Source organism: Malania oleifera, chromosome 1 (assembly GCF_029873635.1).
Source record: "Malania oleifera isolate guangnan ecotype guangnan chromosome 1, ASM2987363v1, whole genome shotgun sequence".
NCBI classification, from domain to species: Eukaryota; Viridiplantae; Streptophyta; class Magnoliopsida; order Santalales; family Ximeniaceae; genus Malania; species Malania oleifera.
Window position 1 is genome coordinate 1,349,873 of NC_080417.1, and position 21,353 is coordinate 1,371,225.

Below are 21,353 nucleotides of genomic sequence, written 5' to 3' on the forward strand. Positions count from 1 at the left end.
GTCATTGGAGCTCGGGGACACGTTAGCATATGAGGAGATACCAATTCAGATCCTAGATCATAGAGAGTAGGAGTTACGTATAAAGAGGATTCCTCTAGTAAAGGTACTGTGCCGTAATCACGCAGTAGAGGAGACCTCATGGGAGTTAGAGTCAAAGATACGTCAGAAGTATCAACACCTTTTTAGAGAAGCCTAGAGTTAGTCAAGTAAGTAGATTAGTAGCTAAGTGGTTTTCATGTATGTATAGTGGCTAGAGCAGGTTTGGTTATGGTTTAGCGTAAGTTTGGTCTTCGGGAGAGTTTTGTTTTGATATTGTAATCTCTCGAGACTTTATGTGTAACCACGGTATTCCTCCGCCATAAGTGAGGGTAGGTAATAAATTTGGGACGGGGCTGCTATGTGGATGGCCATCGGCTCTTCCTAAAATCAAAGCAGTGATAGTTCAGATGATGTGTTAGAAACCAGTAGCAAATTTCGAGGATGAAATTTTATAAGGAGTGGAGATTGTAAAGACCCGAACTTGGGAATTAAATAAGAAAGAAAGGAAAATTTCAATATGGAACAACAGGCTATGTCGACGAAACCAGTGTTCTCGTCGACGAAAGCCCTTCTATGCTTCGTCGCCGAAATTCAGAGCCTCATCGACGAAGAGATCCAGAACGCCCGGAAAATATCAGGCTTAGGGTTCGTCGATGAAGTCCTTCCTTCGTCGACGAACAACCTTCTGTGGTCCGTCAACGAAGGCGCCATTTCATCAAAGAATTTGATCGGGTCAAGGAGCTATAAATAGGATTTTTGTTTGCTTCTTAATTAAGAAATATAAAAATATTTCTCTCTCTCTAGAACCCACGCCCTCTCTCTCTCTCTTTGCTCGTTTGCCGTTTGTCGCTCGTTTCGACAATTGAAAGATACCACAAGGATCAGGGGACAAATCTCTACGAGTCTAGCGGAGTAGATTCTAGAACTCGGGGAAAAGTTCGAGTTCAATTTTCGAGTGCCTCGGGTCGTTTCTAGGAATCAGATAAGGGGATTATATTATGTCAGTTATGTTTAAGAGTTTTAACCGAATGGAATGTTAAAATGATTTTTATATATTTAGTTATGACTTTTCTAAGGTTTCTGGGCTTAGGGTTCGGTTAACCGACTTTATTTTCGAAACCAACCATTTAAATTTAAATAGGATATTTAAATTATAGTATAGGTCCTTATACACGTTTTCACCGGTTGGAAATCATTATTTTAATCCATAAGCTTATTTTAAAAAATAACCAAAGCGGTAGAATTGTTTATCTTCATTTTTCTCGTAATTAGCTGTGTATCTATATCTAGTAAAAATAACAACCTGAAGATATTTATACCCCAGTTTTAGCAGCAGCAGTTATGTTCTAAAGCAAATAATGTATGAGTTAGCAAATGAAAACTTGTGTGGCATGTAACGACTCGAATTTAGAATGTTATTTAAATAATAAAGAAGGGAAATGGAGACCAGAAACAGAAGGAGGTCGTCGACTTCATTGACGAACGCTTCGCGTTCGTTGACAACATTGAACTTTGGAAGGACTAAAGGAAAGGGGGTCAGCAAGGCTTCGTCGACGAGAAAATACCGAGAGGGGTTTTTGAGTCGACTGAATTTCGTCAACGAGGGGTGGATTTCGTCGACAAAATTTGTGAAGAACTCGTTGACGAAGGACGGGCTCGTCTACGAATTCCACTGCTTATAAATATGAAAAAAATCTGAATTTTTATGTTATTAAGGAAGCTATCTCTCTTCTCTCTCTCTCTCCCCTTCGGTTCTCATTGTTTCTTTCGTCAATTTCGGGCTAGATCTTCACCAGATCGACAATCTGAAGTCACCACGACGCTCCTGGCAGAGTTCTCTTCAAATCTGCTGGAACAGATCGTGGAAGAAAGTTAGTTGGAAATCATCCCAAAGTTGAGGTAAGACTTTTTAGGCCATATTTGGTTTCGCGTTAGTTATAAGAAATATTGTGCGCATGAAAATATTGAAGTTCAATACTGGGGGTTTTCAGTTTCAGGGAATCCCTCAGGTGTTAGACTTGAATACTTTTGGGTAAAAACTCTCTACTCCATATTTGGGTTTTTGACAATTGGGGAAAGTATTATATGCTTAGAAATACTGAACTTTAATACTGGAAATTTCTATTTTCAAGGTGTTGAGTTGGGAACCCTGCGGGTGCAGGGAAGATTTTCTTAGGGGCTTTGCAGAAATCAGGTAAGGGGATAAACTAAGTTAGTTTTGTTTTGAGAAAATGGATGTATATATATGTAGCATCTGGTTTCAGGAAAAATAAATATATTTATATATATGATTTATATTTGAAAAATATTGTTTAAATGATGATATGTTGAATACGTGGAAAATTTGTTCAGTGTGGCATGAGTATAAAAATGTTGTGAAATACTGTTTTCTGGAAATGAGGATGATATGGATTTCTATGATGGAAAACCGGCGTACGGGCCAAGATATTTATATATATATATATATATATGATTTGCCGGCGTACAGGTCGTGCTATATGGATATGTCTGCCGGCATACGGGTTGTGCTATGTGGATATGTTTGCCAGTGTACGGCTCGTGCTATGTGGATGAGATTTGCCAGCGTACGGGCTGTGCTATGTGATTTGTCGGCGTACAGGCCGATGATTTTCATGATATATGTATATGTGAAAAATGATATAAATGATTTGATAATTAATGATATGAGTTATCCATGTATCACGATTTTAGTATATGTATATGATATCAGAACCTGGTTGGCTTGGTCTAGGCTAGCACTTGCACGGTACCGTTGCTATGTGTCCATGGTCCTCGTGATCATGATATCTGTGTTAACACCGCTATACAGAGTGGTGTGAGATTGGATGGTCGATGTGGTTATTTTCAAGAAGTGTGTTGTTATTGCCCCTGGTGTACGGACCAGTCTGGGTAGACCCATCGGACCTACAGACTACTGTTTGACTTGGCGGTGGTCAGCCAACCATTGTCAGGTCCCGCCTTCGGGCCACACAACCCAGTCATGTGGGGGTAATACATGACAACAGTCAGCTAACCTACCAGGATTGTTTTATGTTATTATTAGTATTATTATGAGATGAGATATGTTATGAAAATGCAGTATGTTCTGCCATGTTTTAATATATATATATATATATATATATGTTTCCCAGATTTTGATAAATAGTATTGAATATGTTATGTATGGTATATGTAGAGCACAGAATACTCATGTTTCCACACACTAGTACTAGTTTATTTCCCTTACTGAGAGGTGTCTCACCCCTAAATCTTATAAATTTTTCAGGAGCCCCTGATAGGAAAGCGGGAAAAACCCCGCTGATCTAAAGTTGTTTATCTGCCCTCTACGAAGGGTAAGTTTTGCAAGGACAGTTAGGTTTTTGCGGGGATTGTCCCTAGATGTGATTTTTGGGATGTATATATATAAGATACAGATAGTAACTCTGGTGTTGTAATGCATGTTGTGATGAGCTGTATATGGTTATATGCTTTATGCTGCTTAGGCTTCTGCTATATATATATATACTCTGATATATCCGTGGTACCCACGGGTCCAGGTGGATTGTGACCTGCTAAGCTAGAATGTGTGATGTGTGGTATTGATTGATGTTGATATTATTATAAATAAAAAATGTGGAAAAATGAGCAGGTCGTGACATGGCATGAGTATATTTGTAATTGGCATTAAATGAGCAAGTTTTGTGTAATACTGAAATGTAACGGTTATATGTCGAGATATGTATGATGGCTTTATGCCAAGAGATGAGATATGACAACTTTATATACTGAGTTTATGATACGTCGATTTTTACCGAGCCAGTATCCAGCAGAAATGTAGCAAAAGTATGTACAATTTTATGAAATGAATATTGAATACAATTTTATATACAATGTAAATTGTCATATATGATAGTAGAGCCCTGTTATAATGATCTTATGTTATGAGCACGGTACCATAACTAAATGTATGTAGAGGTGAAATCCACACACTGAGAGTGTGGATAGGAAAGGCGATTGGTGACATGGGTAAAGTACTCCTCAAAGGTCTTCTGGGGTTCCATCTGATGCAGTAATTCCGGATGACTCAGCCTTCGGGCGGCCTTTGGGTACAAATTGAGTAGGCACTATTGTACTACTTTATGTTTGACTTAGCATTAATCGGCCGACTATTTTCTAAGTTCAGCCTTCAAGCGGCACAAACCGTCATGGGGGGAAGCATGTCGCACGTGTATGTGATGGCGTGATGACGCTACTCCTACAGACCAGGCTGTATCTTCTAGGCATATATAGACACATTTACTATAGAAAGGGCTATATTGAACCAAGAGTATGTTATTATGAAAACTTGTATTTTCAAATATACATTTTAGTATAGTTTTAAATGCCAGTTAAATGATTAATGATTACGCGTCAAAGATGCGTAATTAGGCATTTAATTCATGCATTAAAGATTATAATTTTGATTAAATGTCTGATTATGTTCAATATTTTAATCAATGAGCTCGTTTGATAATTTTTAGATAATTACCCTATTTTACCATGAATTTACGTATATTCGTGTTTTATTGTTACAGGATAATTTTTAGAAACTAAAGTCAAGATAAAAATGAAAGAAACCGAACATTGAGTGAAGAACCATAGGCGTGTGTGGGGCTTAATAAAGACGCGAGCTTCAAAGAAAGACTCTAAATATTAAATTTGAAATTAAATGTACGTGACCGTGTGAACGAACACGTGTCTGCGTCGAAGTGTGCATGCTTGAAGGCCGAATGGTGCGCATGAGGCAACCAAATACATTGCAAAGGAAGGGCTTAAAAATATAAGGTTGGTCCATGAATACTGATGTGACCATGTGGAGGAGAGGTGAGTGTATGTGCTTGACATGAAGGGCGTGCATGTGATGGAGTGGGCTTGGTGAGCCCGTGCGTGCGTGAGTGGCCTTGCTGGGCTGTGTATGTGTGAGTTGAGAATCAACTTGAAGCAAAGAACAAGGCCTTGTGCTGGAACCAAAAATGGAAAAGAGAAAAAAAAAATGGAGGGTTGGGTCTTTGATGTGACCCGACCATGCAAAGGGCTGCCAATGTGTGTGTGTGCGCTGGGGGGGTTACAAATAGAGGGCAGTAGGCGCTGGGTTGGACAGAAAAGCAAGGGCAAACCAGTTCAAAACAAAGCAAAACGTGGAGGAAGGAAAGAAAAAGAATGACGGCATTAATGTAAAAATAAAAAGCTAGGAATGTAAAGGTAGTGTAGGGTTTAAAGAATAAAGAGGCTAGGGTTTATGAGGCAACAAAAGGAGTTGGCGTGTTGTGTTTTCTCTCCAACTTTGGGAGCTACGCCAATGGACACAAGGGACCCAAGCTGCTATGCGTGGAGACCCGAGCAGCTACAGCTCTTCTCTCCAGCTCATCTCTCCATCACTCCATTGTCTCTCTCTCTCTCTCTCTCTCTCTCTCTCTCTCTCTCTCTCTTCATCCCTCTCTCTCCTTATTGTTATTTAATTGTTGTACTTTACTTTAATGGCATTTTAAAATTCTTGGAACTCTTCATCAGTTTAAGTTTAGTTTGTTGTTATACTTTAATGTTGTTTTAAATATCTTGTTGGAGCCCTTTTTTATTAGTTCAGAGTTTAGTTAATTTTATTTAAAACCTCATTTGAGTTTATTTATTGTTAAATTTAGTTTAAAAATTCAGTTTGAGTTTAGTTTTATTGTCAAGTTCAGAATTCTTTTTTTTTTTTTTTAATCTTGGTTTCTTTGTTAAGTTGAGTTATTTTATTGTTTTACTCCATCTCTAGTTCTCTTGTTACGTTAATTAATTACTTTTCTTAAACTTCAATGTCATTTTAGTATTTAATGTAACTTAATATTGTTGGGTTAATTTCGCTTTGTTTAAGCTTAGTTAATGTGGATTTAATATGTTTAAGTACTTGAGTGAGTGTTAAATTTTGCTTAAGTGTGGTTCATTTTTGCGTAAGATTTTATTTAGGTTGAATTCATTTTTGTTTGTTTAGGTGTAGTTTATCCTTGTTAGGGCTTTGTTTAAGTTTAATTCACTTTTGTTTAAGCCCTTGTTTAGGTTCATTTAATTGTTGAATGTCTTTATGAGATTAATGTTTAAGGAGTTGGTCATTTTGCTTGTTTGATTTGGTTATCGTTTATTTAGATAGTTGAATGGATTGTACTAGGTTAGTTTAGTTAGTTTATTTGTTTAATTGTATGGTAGTTATTCTCCTGTTTATCCACGTTATGTTCTTATTTTAGGTTTTAATCTATTTTAATTTTGCCACAAACTTTCAAAAACCGTAAGATTTCGAATCTGAATCATGTTCAGTAAAATTATTTTCTTATTTTCTTTTCCTTTTTCGCTCTAGTTTAAAACTACTCTGCATTCTCTAAGGAGACAATCTGGTCTGTTTGGGCTAATTATTACACAATGTAACTCCTATACTTGGGATAGCCATAGTGCTACTCATTTTTAGAAGTGAGTCAAGTTTTTAGCATCGTTGCTGGGGAATGCTAGTTTTAGTTTTAAATTAGTTTTTCCCATTATTTTAATTTTTTTCATGAAAAAAAAAGAAAAAAAAAAGAATTTTCAAGAAAATATGACTGCACTTGCACCGCACAATCTTATGGATTTTTTGCAGCTTACATGCACCACTGCATCATCTTATACTATTTTATTTGATAACGCACTTAATTTCATGACTCGACATGGGAGGACGTCATTGATACCTCAATTCTATGGGATGGAATTCGAATGTCCTTATTGACACCTGACGAAATTTGAGTTAACTTGCAATATTTTTTTTCCTAGTGTTAGAACTGATGAATTTACTAGATTTCGTTTATTTACTTCCTCTTCAAAGGACAGAGCGAAGATGCGATTTACTTCTTTGATGTCTCATTCTGTCTCTAGTTGGAATGATATGGAATGTGAATGCATAAATTTTCTTCCTCACAAAGAGCTCAATTTTTGCAGAAATAGATCAGTCACTTCAAGCAAAGAGCTGGCGATAAATTTCATGAAAGCTGAGAGCGATTTAAAGATCTGGTCAATATGTGTCCCTACCATGGATTTGAATCATGGCGTCTGGTCAACTATTTCTACACTGCATTGACTCCTAAATCGAAACAGTTCGTTCATACTATGTGTTCAGGAGATTTCTTCGACAAGGAGTCTGATGAGGCATTGAGTTTTCTGGATCATTTAGCTGTCTATGCTCAACAGTGGAACACTAGGATTGACAGAAGATCAATTGAAGATCAACCATTAGGAGCAATACATGGTGGAGACCGTTATGAACTGAAATATGATTTTGATGTTAAGCATCTCATCAACAGACAAACAGTTGTCCCAGCACCTGAAGTTACAACTGAGACGGATGAAGTCAAAGAAAAATCAAAGGAAGCAAGCCCATAAGTGAAGAAGTCAGTTAATGAGGAGGCCGAAACTAATAAGGAGTACTAGCTTGTGGTACCTTATCCTTAGAGATTGGTAGTCGTGGAATCGTCTCTCCCTACTGGAGTAAATGTCAAAGAGTTCAATGCTGAAACGAATCCCTGCAGTGGTAAGGTTATGGGTACACTCGATAATGAGGGTGAGCAGAATGGTGAACATTTAAAGGAATCAGGTAAAATTATAATGTTGATGCTTCTGAAAAACCAAAGGGAACTGCTCTGACAACTCTGCCTCAAAGATCGGTTCTTAAAGAAGTGAATTTCTTGAAAAATATACTAATTAAAGATCCTTTCTTGTTAAAATAAGGAAGGCAGTCTGCACATGTTTTGTCAGGTACCTTAGAACGCATTGATTTATTTGAGACTAACTTTCGTGCAAGCAACAAGACTGATTCATTGTGGTGACTTAAATTTGGAAACTCGTCAGTTCAATTTATAGACCTACACCCACTAAATGAAATTCCTCCAGAACCTCCACCAGACATACTATGATGTTTTTCTTTCCTTTAATTTCATTTTGTTTTATTTTGTTTCATTTTTAGTTTATTTTCAGATACATTTTCCTTTAGTTTCAGTTTTTATTTTCCCTTACTTCTCTACCCAGGTACGCTTCTACTTCCCTTAGTATTATTCTTTTGCTTCTCTTTTCAACCATTGAGGACAATGCTACATTTTAGTTGGGGGGCGAGCACTTGCATGTGATATTGTGTGTTGTCATGTGATAAAGTTTCAATGTGAAAATTGCATGTGATGTTTGCATATTAGTTAGGTCCACCTTTTGAGAAATACTAGTATTGAGCTCAAAGCATACTAAATTTCTTATTTGTGAATGTTACATGCCATTTTTTTTTCCCCCCTCTTTTTGAGTATATGGAACATGTAGAATGTAGTGCAAATCAGAGTTTAAATCAAAAGAAAGCTTTATTCATTTCATTTAGTTGTAACCAAGGGAAGGATGTTGAAAGTCTTGCTACATACACTACACAAGTTAGAAGACTTACAATGACTACCTTAGATCATTTCTGGTTGATATACACTTCAGTTGTTTGGGATTCTAATGAACCATATCCTAATTGCTTAAAAAAAAAAAAAAAGTTTAAAGCAAATGAAAATAAGAAATAAGTCAGGAATCAGTTGCAAAAAAGAAAAAGAAAAAGAAAAAGAGAAGACTAAAAAAAATGAATAAAATTAGGGGAACAATTGTGTATTGGAAAGGGTTACCTATTACCGAGGTCCTAACTAAACAAAAAATGGGTACCTTTTAAAGTGTAGGAACGTGACCTACTACCGGGGTCGTAACTAATCAAAAAAGTGTGTGTCTTTTAAAGTATAATAGTATGAAAGTCATCAATACAGTGATTTTGAATTAGAGTAAAACCATACGGTTTTCTCAGATTAATTGGTGTGTTTGAAACCGTTAATGTTTGCTGGTGATCAATCTTGGAATTCTGATCCTCTCTTGTACACGTAAGCTTTGTTGCATTCTATTATCTTGGTTATTTTACTAAATGGTGTATAAATTTTTCAGTTGATATTTAACTTGGGCTAATCTAGTTCTTGTGTTCCTAAATTCATTAAGCATATTTTGATGGCATGTGATTTTCATTGGTATTGAAATTTTAGTTGCTACTCCCTTGGTCTGATTGCATTCACGTCATTTGCTAGACACTAGCAAAACGTTAGTTAGGGGGTGTGATTACGTGTCAAAGATACGTAATTAGGCATTTAATTCATGCATTAAAGATTATAATTTTGATTAAATGCCCGATTATGTTTAATATTTTAATCAATGAGCTCATTTGATAATTTTTAGTTAATTATCCTATTTTACTATGAATTTACGTATATTCATGTTTTATTGTTACATGATAATTTTTGAAAACTAAAGTTGAGATAAAAATGAGAGAAATCGAGCATCAAGTGAAGAACCATGGGCGTGCATGGGGCTTAATAAAGACGCGAGCTTCATGGAAAGACTCTGAAAAGTAAATTTGAAATTAAATGTATGTGACCGTGTGAATGAACACGTGTCTGCATATAAGTGTGCATGCTTGAAGGTCGAATGGTGGGCGTGAGGCAACCGAATACACTGCAAAGGAAGGGCTTAAAAATATAAGGTCATTCCATGAATACTGATGTGACCATGTGGAGGAGAGGTGAGTGTATGGGCTTGACATGAAGGGCGTGCATGTGATGGAGTGGGCTTGCTGAGCCCGTGAGTGCATGAGTGGCCTTGCTGGGCCGCGTGTGTCTGAGTTGAGAATCAACTTGAAGCAAAGAACAAGGCCTTGTGCTGGAACCAAAAACGAAAAATAGAAAAAAAAAAAAAAAAAGAGTAGGGTTGGGTCTTTGATGTGACTCGGCCATGCAAAAGGCTCCCAATGTGTGTGTGTGTGTGCGCTGGGGGGTTACAAATAGAGGGCAGTAGGCGCTGGGTTGGACAGAAAAGCAAGGGCAGACCGGTTCAAAACATAGCAAAACATGGAGGAGGGAAAGAAGAAGAATGAAGACATTAATGTAAAAATAAAAAGCTAGGAATGTAAAGGTAGTGTAGGGTTTAAAGAATAGAGAGGTTAGGGTTTAGGAGGCAGCAAAAGGAGTTGGTGTGTGGTGTTTTGTAACGACCCGAAGAATAATGGTATTTAAATAATAAAAAGAAAAGGAAATGGAAACCGGAAACAGAAGGAGACAGTCGACTTCGCGTTCATCGACGACGTTGCATTTTGGAAAGGATAATCTTGAAGAATTTTTCAACTCCTCGTCGACGAATACAGGGGACTCGTCGACAAGGGTATAACAGGAGTTCGTCGACGAGGATAAGATTCATCGACGATAAGATATCGAGAGAGAATTTTTGGAAGCCTGAAATTCATCGACGAGGGTTGGAGTTCATCGACGAACTTTCTATAGGACTCGTCGACGAGGTGACTTGGCTCGTCAACAAATCCCACAGTATAAATAGGGTTAAACGTGAATTTTCAACCATTTTTCCTGCGCCAAATCTCTCTTTCTCTCCTCACACGATTTCTCTTCCTTCTCTCTTCGATTTCGGGCCAGATTTCCGTCGGTTCGACGATCTGAAGTCACAACGACGCTCTTGGGAAAACTCTTTACAAGTCTATCAGAGCGGATCATCGGTGGGACTGAGGTGGAAACCATCCCAAATTCAGGGTAAGACTTTCTACTCAATATTTGGATTTTTGACAGTTCAAGAAAGCATAGTATGGGTAGGAATACAGAACTTTAGTTTTGGGAAATTCCGTTTTCAGGGTGTTGAAAGGGGAACCTTGCAAGTGCGGGACAGATTTTCTTAGGGGTTTTTCAGGAATCAGGTAAGAGGAAAAACTAAGCCAGTATTTTATGAAAATAGGTATATTGTTATAGCATTGGATTTCAGAATATATATATATATATATATATATATATATATATATATAATTTATATTTTGGAAAATACTATTGGAAATGATGGTATGTTGAATATACGAAAAACCTGTTAGTGTGGCATGAGTAGAAATTGTTATGAAATATTGGTTTCTGGGAATGTGTTACTGATACAGATTTTTATAATGAAAAACCGGCGTATGGGCCGAGATTTTTATATGTTTTTTCGGCGTACAGGCCGTGTTATGTGTATGATTTGCCAACGTAAGAGCTGAGTTATTGATATATTTTGCCGATGTACGGGCCGTGCTATGGATGTGATTTGCCAGTGTACGGGCTAAACTATGTATATGATTTGCCGGCATACGGGCCAAGCTATGGATGTGATTTGCCAGCATACGGGCTGTGCTATGATATGATTTGTCGGCGTACGGACCAAACTATGGTAAAATGTGTAATACCGGCATACGGGCCGATGATTTTCATGATATACGTATATATGCAAAATGATATGATTGATTTGAAAATTAATGATATGAAATATCCATGTATCACGGTTTCAATATATGTTATATGGTATCAGAACCTGGTTGGCTTGGTCTAAGCTAGCACTTGCACGGTACCATTGCTATGTGTCCATGGTCATCATGATCATGATATCTGTGTTAACGTCGTTGTACGGAGTGGTGTGAGATTGGATGGTCTATGTGGTTTTTAAGAAGTATGTGAGCGTCCCTGGTGTACGGACCAGGTCTGTCAGACCCATCAGACTTACAGACTGTACTTTTGACTTGGCAGTGGTCGGTCAACCATTGTCAGGTCCCGCATTCAGGCCACATAACCCAATCACGTGGGGGTAATACATGACAACAACCAGCTAACCTATCAGGAATGTTTTTGTATTATTATTATTATATAAGATGAAATATGTTTATGAAAATGCAGTATGTTTTGCCATGTTTTGATGATATATATGTTTTCCCATATTTGACAAAACAGTTGCTGAATATGTTTTGTATAGTATATGTATAACACAGAATACTCATGTTGCCACACACTAGTATTAGTTTATTTCCCAAACTGAGAGGTGTCTCACCCCAAAATTCTACAAACTTTTCAGGAGCTCCTGATAGAAGAGTGGGAAAAGCCCCGCTGATCTAGTGTTGTTTATCTGCCCTCTTTGAAGGGTAAGTTTTAGTAGGAACAGTTGGATTTTATGGGAAATGTCCCTAAATTTTATTTTTGGGATGTGTATACTGAAATACAGTGGATATAGTGACTCTAGTATTTATGGTAATGTGATGGATGTTTTCGCATTTATAATATTGTGATTATATGTTTCCTACTATTTAGGCTTCCGTTATGTATGTTGATGTATCCCTGGTACCCACGGGTCCAGGTGGATTATGATCTGCTGAGTTGAGTTTTGTGATTTTGTAATATGAAAAAAAATGTGAAAATTAAGCAGGTCGTCACATGTTTTCTCTCCAACTTTGGGAGCTGCGCCGCTAGACACAAGGGACTCGAGCTGCTGTTCGTGGAGACCCGACCTGCTGCAGCTCTTCTCTCCAGCTCATCTCTCTATCACTCCATTACTCTCTCTCTCCCCCCCCCCCCTTATTGTTATTTAATTGTTGTATTTTACTTTAATGACATTTTAAAATTCTTGAAACTCTTTATGAGTTTAAGTTTAGTTTGTTGTTGCACTTTAATGTCGTTTTAAATATCTTGTTGAAGCCTTTGTTTATTAGTTTAGAGTTTAGTTAATTTTATTTAAAACCTCGTTTGAGTTTATTTATTGTTAAATTTAGTTTAAAAATTCAATTTGAGTTTAGTTTTATTGTCAAGTTTAGAATTCTTTTTTTTAATCTTGGTTTCTTTGTTAAGTTGAGTTATTTTATTGTTTTACTCCATCTCTAGTTCTCTTGCTACATTAATTAATTAGTTTGCTTAGACTTCAATGTCATTTTAGTATTTAATGGAACTTAATATTGTTGGGTTAATTTCACTTTGTTTAAGCTTAATTAATGTGGATTTAATCTATTTAAGTACTTGAGTGAGTGTTAGATTTTGCTCAAGTGTGGTTCATTTTTGCTTAAGATTTTATTTAGGTTGAATTCATTTTCATTTGTTTAGGTGTAGTTTATCCTTGTTTGGCTTTTGTTTAAGTTTAATTCACTTTTTGTTTAGACCCTTGTTTAGGTTTATTTAATTGTTGAATGTCTTTATGAGATTAATGTTTAAGGAGTTGGTCATTTTGCTTGTTTGATTTGGTTATCGTTTATTTGGATAGTTGAATGGATTGTACTAGGTTAGCTTAATTAGTTTATTTATTTAATTGCATGGTAGTTATTTTCCTATTTGTGCACGTTATGTTCTTGTTTTAGGTTTTAATCTGTTTTAATTTTGTCACAAACTTTCAAAAATCGTAAGATTTCAAATCTGAATCATGTTGAGTAAAATTGTTTTCTTATTTTCTTTTCCTATTTCGCACTAGTTTAAAACTAATCTGTATTCCCTGAGGAAACGATCTGGCCTATTTAGGTTAATTATTACACGACGTAACTCCTATACTTGGAATAGCCATAGTGCTACTCATTTTTAGAAATGAGTCAATTAATGTTAACAGTATTATGTAAACAAGAAATCTCATGTTAACCACACACTGATGATAATGTAATTCGTCTTACTGAGAGGTGTCTCATCCTAACATACAAATGCATTTTCAAGTCCTTTGAGGGATCGAGCCTAACGTTTTTTGGACTAAGTTAGATAGCAGACAGTCCTTGACAAAGTTGGTGAGATGTTAGTCAGTGTCTGTCTTTTGGGGATAGATCATGTTTTAATTATGTATGGATGTAAATGAAAATAGTTAGAAACTCTAGTATGTATTAGATGATGTTTGTGTTTCTGCTGTGTATGTTTATACATATTAGTATGGAACACCCGTTTTCCCTTATTTGGGCGAGTTGTATATGTAAGGTATCAGAAGGTATATATGTTTAGTAGCACTCCGGAACCACCTAGAGGGTCGGGGCATTACAACAAAAGATACTCACCTCTCCTGAGATTTAGCAAAAAGGACAAATACCTCCCCAGAGATTTCAAAAATACTACGAACATCCCTTAAGGTTTCAAAAATATCACAAACCTTACTTGAAATTTGCCAAAAATACACACTTCTTAAAAAACTTGTCTTTTTGCAAAATATAAGAGAAAGTTTGTGTCTTTTTGACAAATCTCAATGAAGGTTCTCGGATTCTTGAAACCTCAAGAAGGTTCCTAAAATTTTTTAAATTCAAAGAAGTCCATGAAATTCTTGAAACCGAAGGAAGGTTCCTAGAATTTTTGAAATATCGGAGAGATTATTGTCTTTTAATCAATCCTCAAAAGAGTTAAGTGTATTTTATTAATCAATCCTCAAAAGAGTTAAGTGTATTTTATCCAATCTAATATTACAAATGCCTAAAATCAACATCTTTCCTCCCTCACCATCATAAAGACTGTTTTGAGAATTATATTTACTCAACCAATAACTAGCTATTCCAAAATAGGAGACACTTTCCACAACAAAAATTTTCAATTCCCTGAAAGCAGCTTGTACCTCAACGAATTTATAGAATTCTTATTTAATCAGGGTTGCAAAGCCATATCACTGCAAAACCTAGAAAAGAAATGAAGATCAAATATGGCGAGAGATCAACCAAGATCTGCAATTGGTAATCAACCATAACCTTATCTACTTACATAAGGAGCAATTTCTAAGTTTCTAAAGAAAGAAATTGCAGAATCAGAAAGGCATTTTTTCTCAAAACACATACTACCATCCACATTTTGACTTGTGACAACAAAAACTAAGCTTATATATAAAGAAACTTCATAAGTAATTAAAGGTTGTGACAACAAAAACTAAGCTAATTCATAAGTAATTAAAGGGTATACATAGCTTTAAACCAGGGAAGGGGGGAGGGGTTTAAATGAATTAAATTTTAAAAATATAAAGGAAGGCAAGGCAAGGCAATTCTTCAGGAAAAGAAAAAAGTCTTTGAAAATATTCTTAATAATTACAAAACCATCTCTAACATATATAACAAAGAAGTGAAGAACCCAAGATTGGTGAAAGGAAAAGAGCCACCTTATGGCTACAATTATTATATTCCATGTTCACAAACAGCGTTCCATTCCAGACCAGCTCATTAAACCCTCTACCCAACACTGGTACTCCTCCAATTGTGACTAAGCCTGTTACAACTGAAATTTTTCACAACTCAAATCAAATTATCCCATTATGGGAGAAAATTAGAACAAACTGTAAAGAAGCTGTAGCAAATATTAACTCGTCAATTAATTAAACTAGATATCATAGCCAAATTAGTACATAGTAATAAAAGAATTGCACAATTTATGACTAATGGTGATATTGAGTTTGTGGGAAAAAGGGGAAAGAAACAGATTCATTCTTTCATGTCCAAGAATGGTGGGTAGGGTAACTTCTGCTCAACTCACAGACCTCTGCACAGCTTTAAGGTTCATGATAGAGCCCTGCTATTCATCATCGAGCTCCAGTCACAGGATACCACCGCAGGTGATGCGGCGTCCCCTGATTGGTTGGGCCCCACTGCAAGGCAGCGAGCAGGTCTCCATTATATACAGTATCAGTTCATTCAAATTTTGAATTAACTGAGTCTTATGATGCATTGGGCAAATCTCCCCACATTCAAATTTTCCCTATCTTTCTCAAAACTTCATTCTAATATGCCACATGGTTGCTTTTTGTTTATTTTTCTCTTTTTTACTGGTGGTGGGTTTATCACAAACATCAAAGAGAACCAGCAAATAAAACCAAATTTTATGGCTGCAAACATAACCTTAAATGCGAGTAAAACAAAAAGTTACTAACTTTATTTGCTAAAGGATGTATCTCCAAATAAATCACTATCGTTTACTGCATCCATCAGCAGCATAAAGAGCAGCACAGACATGTAACAGCATAAAAACAAAATCATATCAAACTGACTGCATAATTCCCATATCTCAAATTCCACCTTTGCTGTCAATAAGAGAAAAAGGAAATATTCTGAAATGTAATGCATACTACAAGCAATGAGATAAAAAAATATACATTTATGAGTTCAATTTCATTACAATGCCAGACACAAATATATAGAGACACAGATGAGAGACTATTGCTACAAGAAGATAAAGGATCCTACCTCTCCTATCGATGTCCACCACAGTACAGGGTAGCCACCTATCACCACGTAGGATATGTTCTCATGACTTGATTTTATTTTGTTTAACGCACTCAGGTGCCTTGAATTCCTGGCATTTCCACACTGATGCTGCCTCAATCGGCATCACACCACTAGCAGAAGACTCCACCGAAAGCAAAGACTCATTACCACCAGCAGATTTGCCCCTGTTCTCTTCAGTCAATGGGGAGTGTCTAGCTTTCATCTCTTCTTTAGGGTTTGCTTGATCCCTGAATGTACAAATGCTTAAAGGCAACTTCTTTAGCTTAATCCTTCCCCTCTTTTTACCAACGGTACATGCATCATCTAATATTTCTGATATTTTCTCTTTTGAATGACCAGCTTCCACCTCTCTGATATTGATCTCCAATTTATTCGCTTTTTTCGATTTCAATCCCTTTTGGTTTGTTTTGACAGTGTATACCTCTCGGATAGACCCTTCAGAATCCGCCATACCCTCAACAGCATGTCCATTGCATGTAGAAGAGGAGCTTCTTTCCAACACTATACTCCCATTGGGGACCCTAGTCTTTTCAACCATGTTAATGGTTTTAGGCTTCTTGTGTTTGTTATTCTTCCAATCGGAACTTGAACAATTCTTCGAAATTCTTGGGGAGCTGTTCATGTCTCTATGCAACTTACGGGCTAATTCTTCATCAGTCGAGCGACCCTCCACCTGTTCATGCTTCCTGTACAGGAGCTGAACGGGGACTTGCTTCTTCAACTTGTTCCTTTTCAGGTGTCTTTCCTTGGAAGCTGCCTCCTCAGAAAAGGATGCAACCAATTCTAAAGCACTTTTGGCAGCAGCCACTGCCTTTGCTGCCACTGCAGCCTTCTCTTCAGCGGCAGCTCTAGCAGCCTCTGCAACCTTAACTGCAGCTACAGCTGCCGATTTGGATGCCTCGGCAATGTCCTCGGTTGATAGATTTGGGTCATTCAAATGAGAGCTCAATAGATTATTAAGCCGCGTATTAAATTCACTCGAAGCAGTAGGAAACACGGAGAGAATATGAGATTTTCCATTGGGATTCTGCTTCTTCAAGCCGGCAAGAAGGCGTTTTCGAGGAGGAAGCAGGACATCGCCCTCCAAGCGATTAATGTCACACACGTTAGCCTCCATTATTGTCCTTGCAATTAAAATCTACACACGCAGACAATCTCCGACTACGACTACATTCACGCTAAAACAAGAAGCAAAATTAAACCTTTCAGCAGAAAATTCTTCAAAACTAAAAGCGAAACCCCCTGCAAGATCGGAATCTATTCACAATAATTCGAAAACCCAAACTAAATTCCACACGCTTCCCATCCAAAAACCAACATCGACCCAGCAATTATTCATTATTCCGAGACACTGAATTACAATTCAGCCGTCGAAATTCAATCCCAGATGGGGAACTAAGAAAAGGAAACAAAATAAAAGCAAAAGATTCAAACAAATGAACAGCATGCAAAGAATCAGACGGCAACACTAGCATCGAGCGACAAATTCGCAGAATTGATGGAAATCAGCATCAATCTGCAAATCTAGGAGCTCGATTTACGCAAACACACATGAGTTGAGACGCCATTGCAGTGAATTAAATTGGGTTTGCAGAGGAAGATCGAAATTGGACACAATTAAGTTAATTAAGCATCGAAAACGTAATGAAGGAAGGCGTGCTGTACCTGATCTTCAGGTCCCGGACAGAGAGATAGAGAGAGAGACGGCTACGACCCAGAAGTTAGGGTTTTGGGATAGATGGATAGAAATGGAGGAAATGAAACTGAATTGAAAGAAGAACAAGTCCGCAGATGATCATGTTTGTGTTATGTATATGTTATGTCCGGAAGAATTTCGATTTGTTCTGGTTCTAGAAACCCAAACGCAAATCCCACAACATAAATAACATATAACCAATATATATAATTAAATTGAGTTAAATTAAATTAATAAATAAACCATTGCAACTAATTGCCCCCGGTTTTACTCTTAAATTACGCTTCTGCCACCATGTTCTCATTTTCTTTCATCCGTCGCTCAATTGGTGTAACCTTCACGTGCAAATGACATCATCGTTGTTTTCAATTTATCTTCCTTTCCCATCTTGCCCTTGCACTTTGACCAATAACGCCCCCACCCAAAAACAATTTTAAAAAGGAAAAAACAATAATAGGCTTCGTTTGTTTGGTTCGGTGAACAAGTGGAATAGTATTCATTGGAGTAAGGTAAAATATAGTTTGATTTCGGAAATCAAGGAAATATTTATTTTTTTTACGTTTGGGAGTAGGGGTGAGCATAATTCGATTTTAGCCGAATTAACCGATCGAATTCAGTTAGCTCGATTCGATTAATTGTAGTTCTATTTGGTTTGGTTTCAGAACGAGAGAAATTCAAGTATTCTATTTTTGGTTCGGTTAAAGGAAAATGTAATTTGGCTAGTCGAATTACCCTAATTTTAATTAATTAATAATTAAATATAAATAATTAAATTATATGATTTTAAGCTAGGAATCCAAACTTTCAATGTTCCATTCAGCCATTCCTAGATTCCCTTCCCATTCGGTTCCTATTTCGGCATACAAATTATATATTCATATTTTTTATAATTAATTTTAATTTTATTTGGTTAAATTTGGTTAATCGAATTACTCGACATTTCAATTTCAATTAATTTGTTTAACTGACCGATTGCATACTCCTATTTAGGAGTATGAACTTCATACATTGAATTTAGATCCATATAGATTTGAAAAATAATTTGTAAGAACCCGACCCGAGAACTTTGGATTAAATAAATAAGAAAAGGGGAAAGGAATTTAAAGGGTGAAAACAGTAAGGCTTGTCGACGACGCTCCTTCTCTCGTCGACGAAGTCCCTTCTACAGCTTGGTGAAGAAATTCAGAGATTCGTCGATGAGTGAATACTGAGAGATTTTGGGAATTCTAAAATCTTAGGCTTGTGGACGAGGCCACGCCGTTGTCGACGAACGCCCTTCTTTTGCTCGTCGATGAGCACTCCACATCGTCGACAAGCCTAGCTGGGTCAAAAGGTTTATAAATATCCTATTCACTTGCTTAGTTGCTAAGAAATCAAAAATTCTCTCTCTCTCTCTCTCTCTCTCTCTCTCTGTAACGCCCCGGACCCGCCATGTGGGCTCCGAGGTGTTATGAGGACAACACACGTTTTTTATACCATTTACGCAGCAGAAAAAATAATAATAAAACCTCAAACATTAAATACCAGAGTTCTATATTTGTACATCAACATATTTATACCATGTATCTATATTTACCATATTACATACCCGGAAGAAATATAAAGAAACATAAAAAAAAAAAAAAAAACTAAAACATAACTTGTGACGACCTGCTTAATTTTCACATTTTTTTTTCATAATATAATACAATATTACAAAGTTCAGCAGATCATAATCCACCTGAACCTGTGGGTACTAGGGATACATCAAAACACATAACGGAAGCTTAAGCAACAGGAAATATACAATTATAATATCATAAATATAAAATCATCCATCATAATACCAGAGTTACTACATCCACTGCATTTAAGTTTATACATTCCAAAAAGAAAAACTTAGGGACATTTTCACAAAAATCCAACCGTCCCCGCCAAAACTTACCCTTCAGAGAGGGCAATCAACAGAACTATATCAGCGAAACTTTACCCGCTCTCCTATCAGGGGTTCTTGAAATGTTTATAAAATTTTGGGGTAAGACACCTCTCAATAAGGGAAATAAACTAATATTAGTGTGTGGCAACATGAGCATTTCTTTGGTATACATATAGTTATAAACATAACCATTAAAACTGTATATATATATATCATTTATGGGAAAAACATATATAATCAAAACATGGCTGAACATAATGGTTTCTATAGCATAATTCATCTCATATAAATAATAATACAAAACAAACATCCCTGGATGGTTGGTTAGCTATTGTCATGTATTACCCCCACATGACTAGGTTGTGTAGCCCAAAGGCGGGACCTGACAATGGTTGGCCGACCACTGCCAAGTCAAAAGTACAGTCTGTAAGTCTAATAGGTCTGCTAGACCTGGTACGTACACTAAGGGCGCTTACACACTTCTTTAAACCACATCGACCATCCAATCTCACCCCACTTCGTACAGCGGCGTTAACACAAATATCATAATAAATCATGAACACATAACATCGGTACCGTGCAAATGCTAACCTAGACCAAGTCAAATAGGTTCTGATAACATATAACATATACTAAAATAGTGATACATGGATATTTCATATCATTAATTATCAAATCAATCATATCATTTTGCATATATACGTATATCATGAAAATCATCGGCCCATACGCCGGTATTTCATATTTTACCATAGTTCAGCCCGTACACCTGTAAATCATATCCATAACACAGCCCGTACGCTGGCAAATCATTTCCATAGCTTGGTCCGTACACCGGCAATTCATATCCATAGCACAGCCTGTATGCTGGCAAATCATTTCCATAGCTCGACCCATACGCTGACAAATTATTTCCATAGTTCGGCCCGTACGCCGGCAAATCATACACATAGCTCGGCCCGTATGCCTACAAATATATCAAAATCTTGGCCCATACGCCGGTTTTCCTTTATAAAAATCTATATCTTTATCATATTCATAGAAAACAATATTTCATAATTATTTCTACTCATGCCACACGAAACAGGTTTTTCGTATATTTAACATACCATCGTTTCCAGCAGTATTTCCCAAATATAACACATATATAAATATATTTATTTTCCTAAAATCAAATGCTGTAATAATATACATATTTTTCCTAAAACACTAGTTTAGTTTATCCCCTTACCTGAGTCTTGAAAAGCCCCTAAAACAAACAGCTCTGTACCCACAAGGTTCCCCGTTCAACACCCTAAAAACAACATTCCCCAGAACTAAAGTTCAGTATTTCTATGCGTATTACACTTTCTACAATTGTCAATAAACCAAATACTGAGTAGAAAGCCTTACCCTGGATTTGATATGGTTTCCAACTCAGCCCCACCGACGATCCGCTCCGGCAAACTTGTAGATAACTTTCCCAAGAGCGTCGTGGTGGCTTCGGATCATCGATCCGACGGCAAATGGACTCGAAAATTGAAAGAAAAGGAAGGAGAACCGAAGGGAGGGAGAGAGAGTTTTTTTTGCGTGAAATTTTCCAAAAATCCATGTTTAGAACTATTTAT

The 21,353-nt window shown here is 36.7% G+C and overlaps 1 protein-coding gene across 6 annotated transcripts; it reads right to left on the minus strand.

Moving 5' to 3' along the window:
• Positions 1-14,901: 14,901 nt before the first annotated feature.
• Positions 14,902-18,039, minus strand: LOC131151525 (uncharacterized). 6 transcript variants are annotated; one of them, XM_058102773.1, is made up of 3 exons: positions 17,801-18,039; positions 16,094-17,313; positions 14,902-15,131 (listed from the first exon to the last, which is right to left on the minus strand). In XM_058102773.1, the coding sequence occupies exon 2, from the start codon at positions 17,250-17,252 to the stop codon at positions 16,155-16,157; it is 1,098 nt and encodes a 365-aa protein (XP_057958756.1). In that variant the 5' UTR covers positions 17,253-17,313; positions 17,801-18,039; the 3' UTR covers positions 14,902-15,131; positions 16,094-16,154. The 6 variants fall into 6 exon arrangements, with proteins under 6 accessions (XP_057958756.1, XP_057958749.1, XP_057958768.1 ...); XM_058102766.1 differs by having other exon boundaries at positions 15,781-17,313; XM_058102785.1 differs by having other exon boundaries at positions 14,902-15,122; positions 17,801-18,037.
• Between the last annotated feature and the right edge of the window lie 3,314 nt (positions 18,040-21,353).